General features: G+C 50.7%; 1 protein-coding gene and 1 long non-coding RNA gene across 2 annotated transcripts in view; both read left to right on the forward strand.

Moving 5' to 3' along the window:
• The window catches only part of DLGAP2 (DLG associated protein 2), a 401,616-nt gene that overhangs the window by 374,105 nt on the left and 11,653 nt on the right, over positions 1-15,858 (forward strand). Inside the window, 2 exon segments of the mRNA XM_034652370.1 lie at positions 8,594-8,679; positions 10,300-10,715. Coding sequence (XP_034508261.1) covers positions 8,594-8,679; positions 10,300-10,715 — 502 coding nt within the window.
• LOC117799867 lies at positions 357-989 on the forward strand. Its single transcript, XR_004623014.1, has 3 exons — positions 357-422; positions 518-605; positions 829-989. It is a non-coding gene; the product is annotated as an uncharacterized LOC117799867 (long non-coding RNA).

The raw sequence follows: 15,858 nt of genomic DNA on the forward strand, positions 1-15,858 counted from the left end.
GTCATTCACCTCGGTGGAAAAATAAGTAACGCCCTGAGCCCGGCAAATGTGTCTAATGAATTTGGGGTGGCCTTTAAAGAGACATTTAATAGGACTTCGTGTCCAGAGGCATGTTTTGTCCCTCAGTGTGTTGACTGCAGCCGGGGAGTGGGTGCAGGGTGGGAGGCTGGCTACGGGCAAGTGGAAGGTGAGGAGGGCTGGACGGTGTGCGTGTGGAGACCCAGGGTCCCTTCTCAACCGCCATCTACACTTTAGACCCAGGAAGCATGTCCGTGTAGGGAGCAAATGGTCTTCTCACATTCTATATGTTTCCGTTAGAAAAATAACACCTACTCAACGTAAGCATTTTTGGAACACGCAGAGAAGCGGAAGAGAGAACAGTCACCCTGTTGTCCCTCGATGATGAGCTGACAAACAGTTCTGTGCGTCTAACCTTTTATTCATACGTGGTTTTTCCTTATGAATATATTCCACCTTCACCTGCATAGGGTTGAGTAGGTCCTGCTTTTTACCGCAGTGTGACGAAATGAGCATGGCCTGTGAGGCTCCCCTGCGTGCAATGATGTCGCGCCTGCTGTCGGTCCTGCTGTGTCAGAAGTTACTCGGTGTGGCCGCTGTTGCTGCATTGGACGGGGGGGTTATAATTTCCTGGTGCTGTAAGTGTATCTGTGTGGGCCATCTCTGAGCACAGAGATCCCCCAGAGTTTGCATTATCTTCTCAGGCCATACATTTGGAAAAGGCTCGTGGGTCATGGGAAGTGAAGGGTGGAGCAGGGCCCCAGGGAGGGGAGGATGCTTCTGCTGATCCCACGCTGATTTTCCTTACAGCTGTCTCCTATGCGAATTACAAGAAAACGCCGCCGCCCGTCCCCCCGCGCACCACCTCCAAGCCCCTGATCTCGGTGACGGCGCAGAGCAGCACCGAGTCCACGCAGGACGCCTATCAGGACAGCCGCGCACAGCGGGTGTCCCCATGGCCCCAGGATGGCCGCAGCCTCTACAACTCCACAGACAGTCTTGGACAGCAACAAGGCCATGAGCCTTGCCCTGGAGACGGCCGCGGCCCAGCGCCTCGCCTCCGAAGGCCAGAGCAGCTCCACACGGACCAGCGACAAGGCCGTCCTGGTGTCCAAGGCTGAGGACTTCCTCAAGAGCCGGCGCTCCTCCATCGGGATCCAGGTAGCCTCTCTGCGCCGCGTGGCACTGCCGCCTGCTCCGCGGCTCCGCAGATAGCATAGACTGAGACGCCGAGACCCCGCGGCCCTGGGTCCTTAGCAGGGAGCCTAGCCTCCAAGGGCCGGGAGCTGCAAGAGCGAGGTCTCAGCCACGTGGCCAGCCGGCAAGTCAACAGCCGGGGGACTGTCCTGGGACATCTGGGTCCCCGCCTCACGCCTGCCCCTACCACCCAGACACCCCCACCCAAGGCACTTTCTAGGGGCTGCCTGCTGCTTATGGAGTGTGGAGACAGCTTGTTTTGATACTATAGAAGGATGGTTTATTGTTGTTGTTGTTGTTGTTGAAACCCCATTTTTCAAAAGCCTTTTAGTCTTGTGCCCCAACAGCAGAGTAGGGCAGAAGGACCTGGGGAATACAGCGGTAAAGATTAAAAAGGCCTCTTTGGTGCAAAATTGAGTGTGCTCACAGCCACTCAGGTACTCCTTCAGCGGCCGCAGGGCACTCTGGGTGTGTAGTTTTGGTGGCAGAGCCGGGCCCGTGGTTTCAGACCACCGAAGGCTGACCCACACACGGAGGCCCCAGACTTCTCCCCAAGAACAGACCTGGCGCCTGAGCAGGGTGCAGCTTGGGGCGGCTCCTCTCTGCGTCTGACGCGCCCCTCCCAGGGCACGGGAGGCACTGTGGTAAGACACAGGGGCCACCGTCCAGCCCACTTCCCAGCCCCAGGACGGCACGAGATGCGCCTCACACGGACGATATCTTGCCGCGACCACTCTCCCTCTGAGATCTGTGGTGGCACGGCGAGGCACGGTCCTTGCTGAGTCCTGTGCAAGCATGGTCCACTCTTGTGTCCAGCCGGAAGTTCTAAAATCAGAAGGCTTCATGGCCAGGGAGGAGGGTGAGCAGAGCTCTGCCTGAGAGCCATGTGTGCTTAGTGCTGGCGTGAGGGGGCTCCATGTCTTGGGCATCCTGGGGACATGGGAGAGCAGGCTGGGGCGACTGCCCGCTTGACTAGGTCCTCTGAACCAGGTCTCCACACTGTGGCTTCATTGTTTTGTTTAGGATTCTGAATTCCCAGAGCATCAGCCATACCCAAGGTCAGATGTAAGTACCAAAATATACTGCAAAGCCAAGTACGCATGAATTTTTATTTTATCTCCCTTTTTTGGATTATTCATACAACTGCTGTCACCTCTCTGTGTCCTAATTCTATATGCCAGGCACTATGCTGGGCGCCCCCATGTGATTGCAGGGAACCCTTGCGTCCCCCAATGATGTGTAATCAGCCCCACCTCGGTGAGGACCAAGATGGGGCTCAAATAGGCAAGTAACGTGCTGCGGCCGACAGGCTTGCTGGGGCCATAGCACTAGTCTGTGGGAGGCCAGGGCTCTGACGCCACTCCCTCTGGCTCCAAAGTCACGTCTCCAGAGAAGATGTGCGAGGTCCGCAAGTTAAAGAGGCTGCTTCCACATTCCAGGTGCTCGTGCTCCCTCTGGCCTTCCCACCTGCCACCTGCCACCTGCCACAGGCGTCCTGCTGGCTGCCCACGCCAGCCTGGGACGAGGGCGGGAGTGTCCTCTTCTGGCTTTACCTGAGCAGACCAGACCTGCAGTAGCAGGTCCTCTACTGGTCCGAGGCGCCACCCCTCCTGCTTCTGACTCACCCCCAGGAGCCCCGACCCCTTTACTCGCCCGCGGCCCTTTCTGCTCCTAGCAACCACGCCTTTCCTCTGCAAGAATGTCCTTCCTCCCCTGTCCACCGCTCCCCGCAGTTCACGCGTTGACCCCACCCCGGAAGCCATTCTGGCGCTGCCCCCCGCACCACGTGTCTGTGCAGGCCCGGCTGCCCCTCCGCCTCTTCATCACCCAGCGCCTAGCACAGTGCCTGGCACATAGCAAGTGCTCGATAAATGTCGGATAAGTGGGTGCACGGGTGATGGGGGGGGAGTGCTCTGTGAACAGCAGTGTGAGTGCACGTGTGCGAAGGGTTCCGCTGTCTCCCGTGGCAGTGAAGGAATGCACAGTATCATGTCAGCTCATACCCTTGCCATTATCAGACTGAAGTGAACTGAAGAGCCAACAGAAAACATTGTCAGAGAAGCTCAAGTATTAGAATCAATACGAGTGAGTGGAGTGTAGGGAGCCAACTCACAGAGCGAAGCACGAAGAAACCGAGCGAGGTGGCCACTGAAGCAAAGGGAGACCCCCCGACACGTAGAGGGCCCGGAGGAGTGGCCGGCCGTGTCTGCGCTGTGACGGCGTGACGCAGACGTAACGATGACAAGCAGGCTTGTGGACATTGCCGTGTCCCTGGCCCTCCTGCATGTGCTCGTCATAACCCCATTGTAAGCCTAGGGGCAGTTGTCATCCAAGTTCCCGATGGGGAAACTGAGGCTCAGGGGTAAGTGACTTGCCTACAGGGTCACAGCCGTAGGTGTCGCAGCCAGGACGGAGGGCAGCGTTGCAAAGCCTGCAGGACGCCCGCTTCCCAGAGAGGAGACGGGCGGGGAGGGTCAGTGTGCGGCCCACCCCTGAGCTGAGGGACAAGAAGCGACCTGCCCCGCGCCTGTCGGTCCTGTCACTGGTAGGGAAAGACGGCCAGCACCCTGCACACTCAGCCTCCATTCTCGGGCATGTGATAGCTGCCCGACCACTGCCCGTGCTCAGGAGATTTGTCAAAGACAGACGGCAGAAGATTGACATGGCATTTCCCACGCATTTCTGCAAGTCTGGGGGTGCAGCCCCGGGCCCTTCCTCATGGGCTGGCCTGGTGACGCGGGGCCCTGGGGCGAACCCATGGGGTCCCTCCTCACGTTTCCTCATTCGATGCTGACGTCTCCTCTTTCCTCTGTGTTCCTGTCCTATGTATCTGTGGTGCGTGTGTCCCTGCAGAATTTCTCCTTTTCTTGTGCGTGTGTCTGTGTTTGTGAAAGTGTGTTGAAAATGTCTCCTGTTCCCAGACACCGCAGTTTGGTTTAACATGCAGGGATTCCTCAGGCCCACCTGCCTCAGTTGCCCCGTCTTTAAAGTCGGAGCAGTTACTGCTCTTACGTCGCCAGGTTGTGGGGATGAACAGAGCAACTGCCGCAGTCCTCTTCCTGTTCAGCTCAAGTGTCCAGCTGAGAGAGCGTCATTCTGCCCACTACCACGGCTTTGTCCCTCGCCGGTCTGAGCCGCTGTGCACCAGCAAGCCTCCCACCACAGCTCCTGGAAGTGCTGCTGCTGCTGCAGGCTCGTCCCAGCAGCGAGGCTGGCCGATCACATTTCACTCTTGGACTTACACTAGGTCGTGCCTCTGACGCAGGGCCCCTGCCCAGCTGCGCTCACGGTTCTGAAGGCAGATCTGGATTTAGACAGCAGAGATGGACGGTCGGAGCTGCAGCCGGTGTTGGGGGTAATGGCTCCCTGCCTGGAAGCTTCCCTCGGGTCCTGGGGAAGTGGGGGCTGACTGTGGCTGATCAGCTTTGACTTCCCACAGACTCCTCCCATGCAGGAAATGGGGACCAGGGCACACGGGCCGCCTCCTGTCCAGATCACACGCCCCAGCAAGCACCCACTCACACACATGTGCATGCACACTCACACTCATGCACACACTTCTATGCACTCATGCTTACATGTCTGCACAAACACGCATGCACACTCAACACACATACATGTGCACCTGTGTGCTCACACCTGTATACATGCATTCACACTTGTGTGCACACTCATGCAGATACATGCATGCAGGTCACTCACACATACATGTATATACACACAGGCACACACGCTCAGGTGCAAGCATGTTCATGTGTGTATGCATGTGTGCACAACTGACATGTATGTGGTTGTTCACACAAGTACACACACATGTGCACACACTCACACAGACTCGGGCGTGTGTGCATGCATGTACTCACGTATGTGCCTGCTCTTGCACACCTCGTCATATGCACACGTGCACACTCACATTTGCACAGTTAATACATGTGAACACCCATGCAGACACACATGGGCACACTCACACATTTACTTATACATGCACACTCGTTTGCAGTCACATGCACACATGTGCACGTGCACACGTGCATGTGTGCATACACACACATGTACATACACACATGCATGCCCACACCAGCCACACCAAGGTCCTTGTTTCATAAACAGACCATATTTAGAAACGTCCCCCTTCGCACCTCTCATGATGGTGTGCAGCTCAGCGTACGACCTCCGCCATCGCACGGGGAGAGCTGGTGCGTGGCTCCGGGCTCCACAGACCCCAGACGCCCTTCTGTGACCGTGCCCACCACTCACGGCGGTGACTGGGGAGATGTCTGTCCCCATTCATCAGGGAGCCCTGCAAACACGACATCGGCTTCAAAAAAAGCTCACTTAGCATAAGTGATTCTGTTAATACATCTTTCTTCTCAATGCCTAGAACATGGTAGATCATGTAAAAATGAGTATATGCCTTCATTTCTCAAAACTTTTAAGATCCCTTGACTTTTCACGCAGAATTTCCTCTTGAAGAGATTCCTTTGATTTTCTTTCCACTGTACAAAGCAGTAATTCCTTTTCTTTGCCTTGAATTTGCTTTTTTTCTGTTTCTATAAGGGTCTCTACTCCCAGGATTTCTGAAATTGTGAAGTATTCAGCTCATCCAGGCCATATATGATTTTATCATCCCCCTTAGCCTTCCCCTTCTGAAAACAGAGATAACATCATTTTTTTCTTAGAAAAGTTTCATACGTCAAGCACTGTAACTCTGTGGGATCCCTCATATTCAGTATCTGTATCATCACACACCTGACCGTCTTCACGGTTGAGGTGAGAGGACAGAGCGTCAGTATTTGCTGCGGACAAGCTTATCTGAGTCTGGCTTCCTGCGGAGTTTTACTTCAATCAAGTGAAGTGTCTGATGTCCCCTCATTTTTGAGATTAGGAGGAAAAGACTCAACAAAATTTAAGAGACTCACTGAGAGTCGCATGGCCAGCTCGCAGCAGAATCTGTCTCCAAAGCTATCCCCTCCTCCTTCACTGAGAACGGAAGAGAGTTCTAGCACAGGGAACTGGAGACTGAATAAAGGGAGACAACATGCTGTTATCCGGTTGTATGTTTTCGTCCCTTATGTAGTGTGTGTTCATGGCTGTGAATACACGTGTTTCATGTGTGCACATGCATCTTGTGATGTTGCTGTTCATGCCACCTGCTAGTGTGCATGGGACCACAAGCATCTTGCATGGTGTAGCCCTTCCAACCATCATCTTCGTACTGTGTAGTGTTCGTGTCATGAGCTAATCATAATTTATCCTCTGCTACCGCTCGCCTATCACCCCTGCCATGTTTCACCTGAGAAATAACGCGAGGATGAACGCCTCACACATTTGTCAGAATTTAAAGTGATTTCCTTAGACTAGAATCCTGGAATTGGAATAAGTAAGATAAATATTCTGAACATTTCAATGATAAAAACTAGTGCTCTTTTCACTACAAAATTCTTTCTAAAAGTATACGTATGCTTTGATCTCCCCCAAATCACGTATCCATCAAATCTGACACTATCTACTAAAATCGTGAAGTGTAGTAATTTGACCCAGAAATCACATACGCTATGAATATGTTCACAAAAGCTCACGCACACGCACAGGCGTGTATCAGGAGCACCAGCACTAATCGTGGCAGAAAACTAGAAGTAACCAGATATCCCTCCATTGCAGACTGGTTAAATAAATCAGGTGGTGGTCATAAAATGGAATAGCGAGCAGTTAAAACACGAGGCAGCTCTGTTTGCACTGATATGGGACCACATTTTAAATATGTGAATTGTTACTGTAACCTTTTCATATAAAATAAAATAGTAACAATCTCCATGTCCAGGAAGGTGAAGTTTATCAAAGCCATGACCCCCCCCGTACAGACAGCAACAGGGTTAGACCTGGATTCAAGAATGTCCCTCCTCCTGTGGTCACCCTGTGTCCTCGTCCAGCCATCCAACCACGCACCACAGAGGAGGGGTGACTTGTCTGCATGTGTGCAGGATTCTGCCAGTAAGAAATGGGGTATGCCCAGCCGTGCTCCACGGCTCGGGAACTCACCAGGAGCCCCAGGGGCTTCATGAGGCTGTCCTTATGCTGGTCACAGAGGGTCAATACAGAGCATGGTGCTGCTGTCAGACAGACGCAGGTGTGAATCCTCGTTCTGCCCCCAGTGAGCTGTGCCCCCCTGGGCAAGTTACTCACCTTCTCTGATTCCTCAGCTGTTCAGTGTGGCAGGAAATCACAGCGGGGGTACTGTGGACGCTACATGCAATAATGCTTATCAGGCTCTTGGCACAGTGCCTGGTGCATGGTCAGCATAAAAGAAACATCAGGTTTTGACTCACTGTTTCTCTTTGCCACGAATTGAGTCAGCCCTCGGTGGCATGAGCTCGGCCACAGGGCAACCACAAATTACATTCACAGCGTCTCCTAAGGCACAAAAGAGAGTGTCATAATTATTTCTTTAGTGGTTTTGTCTTACCCTCGTGGCAATCATTAATATTTTCAAGAGAAGGTGTGGTTTACAACTTAGTTATGACATTTCGGATTGGGGTCAAAGTCCCACTGATACCTTAGGTAATATTTTCTGGGGAAAAGGATAGGGACGTTGGAATAGCCAGGATAATATTTACGGTGAAACTAACCTTTGGTTTCACAGAATTTTGTGCCAAGAGGTTGGGTTTTTTTTGTTTTTTTGGTTTTTTTTAGAAAACAGACCATACCAGCATCCCCTCACTTGTGAGCTCTGCCCTGCTGATGGTCCTAAGACGCTTGATGGGTTTGGGAGACATTTTGGCAGATAGAACCGCAAGAAGGATTCATGTAAAATACGCAGTTTCTGTTCTGTTCTGACACAGCCTTGCTGGGCACAGTCTCATTAGCAGATGCAAAAACCTTTGTGTAGGAGCAGACGGAGAGATTGCCTCAGTGTTCCCGATACACGCTGAAATTCCTTTCCGTGTGTTTTTGTATGTGGATGCAGCCATCAGTATAATTCTATTAAGTGGCTTGTTTGTTGTTAGCTCTATCTGGTTCATGCTGTACTTACTTTCTTCACTGTAGGGTGTGATAAGAGCTTTTAAGTCCTATAATCGTGCAACAAAGCCTATTTTTTGCCTTAGCTGAACTAAGCAATTTTATTTGCATATGTTTGAGAGGTCAGAGTGCAACACTGAGTTCAAGTCGTTATGTGAAATGTGATGAAACACAGTAGCAATGTAATTACACCAATATGACCGCATTTCCCTCTTTTTTGTGATTTTACTGGGTCAGGTGCCTCTCTGTACTAATTAAATGTGTAATTAGTTACAGCAAATGAACAGACACACACACAAAACTGTCCCCTGCCCAGGTCCCTTATCTCAGTTTTAAAACAAGATGTTCTGTGTTGCATTAGGTGGAAACAGCCACAGACTCTGACACAGAGAGCCGAGGCCTGCGGGAATACCACTCCGTTGGCATCCAGGTGGAAGATGAGAAGCGGTAACTCAGCCCCTTCACAATATACGATGTTCCCAAGCCAGAGCGATCTGTTAGAACCCTGACCGCAAACATCTAGATCATGTTGACCGTCAATAATTCATGCCACTTGTGGAAGCAGGGTCGTATATTTCTCCTCTGCAATTTATACTGTTCAAGTATGAATTAACACCCACCCGTGCCTTGTTTTTGCAAGAGACAGGGGAATAATTCTTTCTAAAGTAATTTACCACCTGTGAAAGCAGAGTAGCTGACAGGCCTGAGAGCCAAAGTTCTTCATGGAAAGGAAGAACAGATGGACTTGAGGGTGAATCAGGTGCATGTCTCCTTACCTAATAACGTTAAAAGTAAAAGACAAAAAGAGAGAAGAAGGAATTAAGACCTTAGCTATGCCATGATTTCAAACTATAAAATACCGAGATGTCTATGACAGTGATGTTATTTTTGTAGCAAGAACAGGATGATGGTTTTATTTTATATGTAAAAAATATATCTCGTACATTTCATAAAAACTAATTAAATGAGAGGATTGTTACATCTGCAACTGCAGTTAGCATCTAGGCCCGGGTGATGTTGCTCATTGTGGAGGGTTTTAGGACCCAGCCAATAAAGGTTTTGATTGCAAAGAAATTCAGACCACAGGCTACTGGCTTCCCAGGTTCCCGGTAGAGCACTTAGAATGCGGACCGCTTCTGCACGGGGATTGGGCTTGCTGCCTTCCATCCCCATCATGGGTTCGGTTCTTTTCTCCTCTGCCTCCAGCAAAGACAGTAAATGGCGAACTCATTAACCAGCTGCACACACAGCTGCTACCATATGAGAGGAGGGTTCAATTGGTGAGAAACCAAAATGTAGAGTTAGGGTTCAGTTTGGAATAAACCCCCTCCACGCACACAGAGTTCTCACCCAATATCTGGGTATACAAAATGTAGAGTTAGGGTTCAGTTTGGAATAAACCCCCTCCACGCACACAGAGTTCTCACCCAATATCTGGACTCCAATTATAAACCCTTTCCTGCCCATCATTTCAATAATTGGCCGCGCAGGACTGGGTGGCATTCCAATGCATATGATGAAAATGTTTTTAAAACACCTGCTCAAGTCAGAATTTGGATTCCTTATTTTGCCTAAGAGACTTAATGGGGATGATATGAAGTTATTCAGATAGGAGAAGAGACGCATGCCCTGAAATGTGTCACAAAACCCCGTGGGGTACAGAAGTTATTTACATAAAAGAAGCCACACAGCCGTCCTGTTGCACAGATGCCACACGTGGCAGTTTTGTAAACTTGTAGCATATTTGTAAAGGGAAGTCCCTGAGCCAAGGCGGGGGACTCATGGAACGCATTACCCTCACTGCGCCCTGCGATACACGCCCTTATTGAGTGGGCATCATTTAGGCATTGGGACTTAGGTAGATGTTAGAGGTTAATTATTTGCAAAGCCCAGCGTTCTTTCATAGCTGAAACACCAAAATGGTAGTAAGGAGAGGGAAAGACTCGTCATTCCCTGGAGTTGTTTGCTCGCTGTGCTGCAGGCATGTTGCTGATGAGCTGGGCGTAGCCTTGCTGCACGGAGTCCGCTCAGAAAGTCTCCCCTTTCTCTTCCCTCCCCCCTCTGCAGACATGGGCGTTTCAAGCGTTCCAACAGCGTGACCGCCGCCGTCCAAGCAGACTTGGAGCTGGAGGGCTTCCCGGGACACGTCACCATGGAGGACAAAGGCCTGCAGTTTGGGCCCTCCTTCCAGCGGCATTCAGAGCCCAGCACGCCAACCCAGTACGGGGCCGTGAGAACTGTTCGGACCCAGGGGCTCTTCAGTTACAGAGAAGACTACAGGACCCCCATGGACACTGCCAACCTGCCGCCGCCTGACCCCTGGCTGGAGCCGTCCATCGAGACAGCGGACACCGGGAGGATGTCTCCGTGCCGGAGGGACGGCTCGTGGTTTGTGAAGCTACTGCACACGGAGACAAAGAGGATGGAAGGCTGGTGTAAGGACATGGAGAGAGACGCAGAGGAGAATGACCTCTCGGAGGAAAGTAAGAGCACAGCCTCCCCTTGGCTTCTTAGCATTGATCGTTGGTCCGTAGGGCAAACAGGCAAACGGTGTCATTAATCCTTTGATACCTGGGTAAATGGAAACAAACGTGCTTCCCACCACATCCCGCTCAGCTCCCAGAAAACAGATAAGTACACAAACAGAAAAGCCACCACTAAGGTGTTCGAGGGGATCCTTTTGGGTTTTGTTAGATCATGAGATGGCGCTGACCATGGTGTTGGAAGTGTAGTTGATCTCATTCCACGTACCTGTTCTCCCAAATTCTCACAGTCACTTGATGTGGAGTGTGTCCACTGTTTTCTAGAATCATTAGTGTCCCATGTTTATAAGAAATTGAGCTGACTTTATTTTTTTAAGATTTATTTATTTATTTGAGAGAGAGAGAGAGTGAGAGAGAGAGAGAGAGAGTGAGCTCAAGCAGGAGCAGGGGCAGAGGGAGAGTCTCAAGCAGACTCACCTGAGTGCAGATCCTGACACGGGGCTCCATCTCACGACCCTGAGATCATGACCTGAGCCGAAACCTTGAGTCAGACACTTAACCAACTGAGCCACACAGGGGCCCCTTGAGTTGGCTTTATGCCAAAGAGAAGTTTGAGATGAGTAGAGATTGAACTGGCCAGCCCTGTGATGGTTCGCACCCAGCTCTCCCAGCACCGCGCTGAGTGGGAATCTGTGTGACCTCCTGACCCAGTGCCCACAGAGCAGACCTGCTCCAGCCCCTTTCTGGCTCTGATGGGTCTCTGCCTCTCTGCAGAAAGGGACAGCTCCCTCATTCTCCACCTGCCTCCCGTTGACCTGAAGAATCCTATCTTGAGGATTGTCAGAAGCAGTGTCCTTCGTGAATCGCTGTACGTGATTTCTAAACAAGCACTATCTGTCTTTGTTGATAGACCAAGAATCCAAGAACAATTGCAACATACCTAGAACTAACATTGTCTTGACCAAAATATGATTTCACAGAGGCATCTCTGAATGTCTTGACCTGACAAATTATGCTCTCTTGAAAGTATTTTTTCTTCTTCCCTGAATTCCTTTGTACACTTGCTAGCTCACTCTAAATTCTCAAGTTCAAAAGGATAGCTGATGTCTTTGGGAATTGTGCCCTGCCGTTACATGTCTAGATGTTTGTTGTGAGACAATCTGTCAGTCATCCTACAAATGGAAACACGATGGTGAAATTAGACGGACTTCCATAACTGACAGAATGCAGTGGCCTGAGATCCATAAAGCCAACAAACTAATTGGTGTGTTGATCGCTAGGGTCAGAACTTACGGTGTTAACCTATGAAGGAACAAATAGATTGCCTTTACATAACTAATTCTCTTCCCCCACATTTCTCTCTTAATCATCAAATTCCACATGTTGTTTACCTGGGTGGATAGTAGACCCTGAGTGTTTTGGGGGAAGCGTTGCCATGGCGAAGCATTTGAACTTGCTCCCCAGCGGGCTGTGGCCGATGGGTGTCTCAAACTGTTCTCATGCGTTTGTCCAAATGTATTATCTGCTTAGGGTACATTGAGTGGAGCGATTACGCACAATTCTGATATTTAAAAATCACTTATTTCCTGCAGCATTTTCTCACTTGTCGGTATGTGTTTCAGCTCAGCAAAATTGTTTTAATTGTCACAGGGATTTATAATCTTTATCACAAAGACAAAACTCAGAAAAAATGAATTGCCTAAGTTGATGTGAAATCAGGGTCAGGTTGTCGTCTCCTGCCGTGTGCGCGGGGTCGACACGCGTTCTTCCGGGGCCCGAAGTGTGCAGACCCGTGGGGTGGTCAGTCAGGACGCGCCCCCGCCCTCCGGGGCTCCGCAGCAGAACCCCGCTGAAGACACACTTGTCAGGTCTAGCTCCGTGATGTGTCTGTCAATTCTGTCCTGTCATCATATGAATTTACACCATTTAGGACAAGAAGTCTGGTCTCCCTTTGTGTGCAGAACAGGAGACACTAGCCGCTGCCGTGTTTGTAAGGCGGCCCAGAGCATTCGTTACCTTATCACAATTTTCCATGTTTAGCGCGTCCTTTTAACGTAGTAGTCATTTTCCAAGAATTACAGTTTAAAAGGAGTATTGTTTTAAAAGAAGAGATCTCTACGCCAGCAGGTACTGAGCATGAATCCTGCACCAAATCTTATGGGAAGTTCTCTGCACACGTCGTTCAGTGCTCACTGCGGTGTGGTGCGTGGATAGCATCATCGCCGTCCTACAAATAAAGAGACCCAAGCTTAAGGAGGTTAACGTCTCGCCCCAGATCCCATAGAGTACGGTGATGGAGTCGAGAGGCAAAGTCAGGGGCCTCTGCTGTCGAAAGCAATGCTTTACCACTGTGCTGCCCGAAGTTATTAAATCACTGTACTCCTTACTGGAAACTCTCTCCCTGCATCGTTTTCTTCCTGTCTGTATCTTTGTGGATTACCTTCTTCCGCTATTTCAGAAAACGTTGAGTCCCAGTCCTTGGCCATTTGCTTCATTCTGATCCTCTGTAGCTGGGACACGCCTTGAGGTTCCAGAGACTCCCTGAGCTGATAAAGTGTAGACTTAGGTCATCATGACTTAGCCACTGGAAATTAAGAGGGAAAAGGGGGCAAATTCCTTCTCCAACTAAACACAAAAGACCTGACAGTTAAAAAGCTTTGGCACTGAAGCATCATCATAAGTCGTGACTGTCTTGTCACTGGGGGCATGCAAGAGAGTTCTGGGACTAGTTCTGTGAAGGTACTCTCTACGGAATTCAGTTCGAGGGCCTGCAATGACCCAGATCAGTGGTAAGATTCCATCCTCGCGGGAAACACAGTGTTTGGATTTCAGTTGCCTTAATCTGAGCATCTGGAAAGTGTATTCTTCTCCAGCAAGCTAGAGCAGAAGGGAATTTCTGCTGCCCCTCAATGGCATTTCCCTAAACACCTTTTTTAAATCTTTGGGATCTTCTTCTCGGGCTCTCATTAATGTAAATGTTCAGCAGATATTTACTGAATACGGACCATGAGCCAGTCACCACCCCACAGACTGTAGGCTGGCGGAGAGTGACCAGCAGTGTAGACATGGATTGCAGTGACCGGGAGCAGTGAGACCGGGACAGGACTATTCATATCAAGCGGGAAACATCACGTGTGGTGGGAGACATGCAGATAGGAGCTTTAGAAACTCAGGCATGAGACACTTTCAATGGGGAAAATCCCAAGGCGGCTTCGTGGAGATGGCGCGTGGTGCCAGGGTCGACGGGGGGTTGGATTCGGCTGCGTGGCAGGGGGAGCAGAGGGGAGGGTGAGGGGGGAAGCCACTCCACAGATGGAGGCCTGTCTCCAGGCTCCTTAAGGAGAACTTCACTTTGATGTGGACTGTGCCCCTGCCTGCCTCCACTCCATCACCTCCATGCCCTTGGCGACGTGCGTCTCTCGCAGGACAGGACAGCTGCTCTGTCTTCCCGAAGCTCTGCCCTCTGCTGTCCTCAGAGCCCTTCAGCTCCTTGAAGGTGGTGATGGTATTTGGTGCACCTGTTATCCCGCACCGGGGTCTGCCAGGGTGCTCTGCGGTGCAGACACAGAAGGGAACAGAAGGACAGATGGACGGTCGTCATATGCAAGGACGCTCACTCCCCTGATCACACCCTCGTGAGAGCGCGGCATCTAAAATCCCCCCAGTCCTCCCGTCGCCCTCACCCACGGGCTGCAGTGTCCCGTGCCCTCCCCGTCTGGGGATACCAGCTGATGATTTTGTTTTGTGTGCGCTTCTCCCAGGACTGTTTAATAACTAAAGGTGATGGCGCTGCTGGAAGCCTTGGGTGCAGAGACCAGAGAAGAGACGCACCTGATACTTTTTGTGATTCTGAATTTCTTTCCTGAAGTTGCCCAGATGTCTGATGTTTTTGTGGACAAAGATGACACAATGTTTCTTAGGTGTCTCTTCTGTGTGCTTTGCACCTGAAACTAGCACCATACTAATCAACGTTAGACATTTCCCTAGTAAGTTTAAAAAGTAAGGTAACCTCTGGTTCTCGCACTCGTTTTAAGAACAGATAGAGGGTTATTGGTGATGGCACCTTTAAAAAGCAAAGATTAAGTTAAATGGCTTGTTAAACCAGAACTCTGAGCTCCGAATATTGAAATTTCCATCACATGAACTAATTTCTTCCCAAGCTATAATTTTATAATCACAGCTCACTGAGCTGATTGAAAGAAGTGAGATCCGTTCAGCCCTCTGTGGTTCAGAAAAACTATCCTGAGCCCAAATAATAGTGGTCTAAGTTAAGTCACGTTCATGACCCCTTCCTATTGTTAAGTCACTAACGAGCCGTTCTGGAGCGATTGTCAACCATTACTACACTCGTATTTGGGGATTTTTATATTTGTGATATTAAACCCAAAGGGCAAATGGTATAAAGTGAAACAAAACTAGTAGGGTGTTTTTCTGAAATAAAAGCAGTTGTCCTGAAGCTACAAAGTTTTCCTTCCGTAGTTCCACAGAGACAGAAACCACGTGAGGGCCCCCGAAGTGGGGTCTTTGGACAGGTGTTGGCAGGTTCTCGTGCCCAAAACAGCTAATAACCTGACACCAGCTGGCCAGATGTGTAGAACCACAGACGCCCAGGGCTGGGGGGCGGGGGCTTCAGCGATTCCCTCCCTCCCGGCAAAGGGAGGAGGACACCCAGGACGCCCAGCCGTGACCTCTGGAGGGGGCGATGCCCAGCTCATAGACGACGCAGCGGGCACAGGGAAGAGGGACATCTTGCTCAGAGCGACCCTGAATGCAGGGGGATGAGGAGGACACAGGCCAGAGAGAAACTGCCCCTGTGTCTGCAGTTTGCCTGGATGCTTCACATCAACAGAGAAAATGACAAACTGAAGAATCAGATATAGCGACGATTGCCCTGAACAGAGCGGATGCCAGGCGCACCTCGGCCCCCACCAGCCTTGGGGACCTGCCGACTGTACAGCTCTGTGGACAGCCGCCCCTGCCAGCCTTCCGACGGGCTTGCTTCCAGGTTCTCGTGAAGCCCGGGCAGGTGCCTTCGGGGATGTCCCTCACGTGCCAGGCACCAAGTGGCCACGTGACACCAGGGTGGACAAACACACGTGTGCTCAATAAACGTGGAATGTAATGCATGAGACCTGAAAGGGGG

Source organism: Ailuropoda melanoleuca, unplaced genomic scaffold, assembly GCF_002007445.2.
Source record: "Ailuropoda melanoleuca isolate Jingjing unplaced genomic scaffold, ASM200744v2 unplaced-scaffold5920, whole genome shotgun sequence".
Classification (NCBI taxonomy): Eukaryota; Metazoa; Chordata; class Mammalia; order Carnivora; family Ursidae; genus Ailuropoda; species Ailuropoda melanoleuca.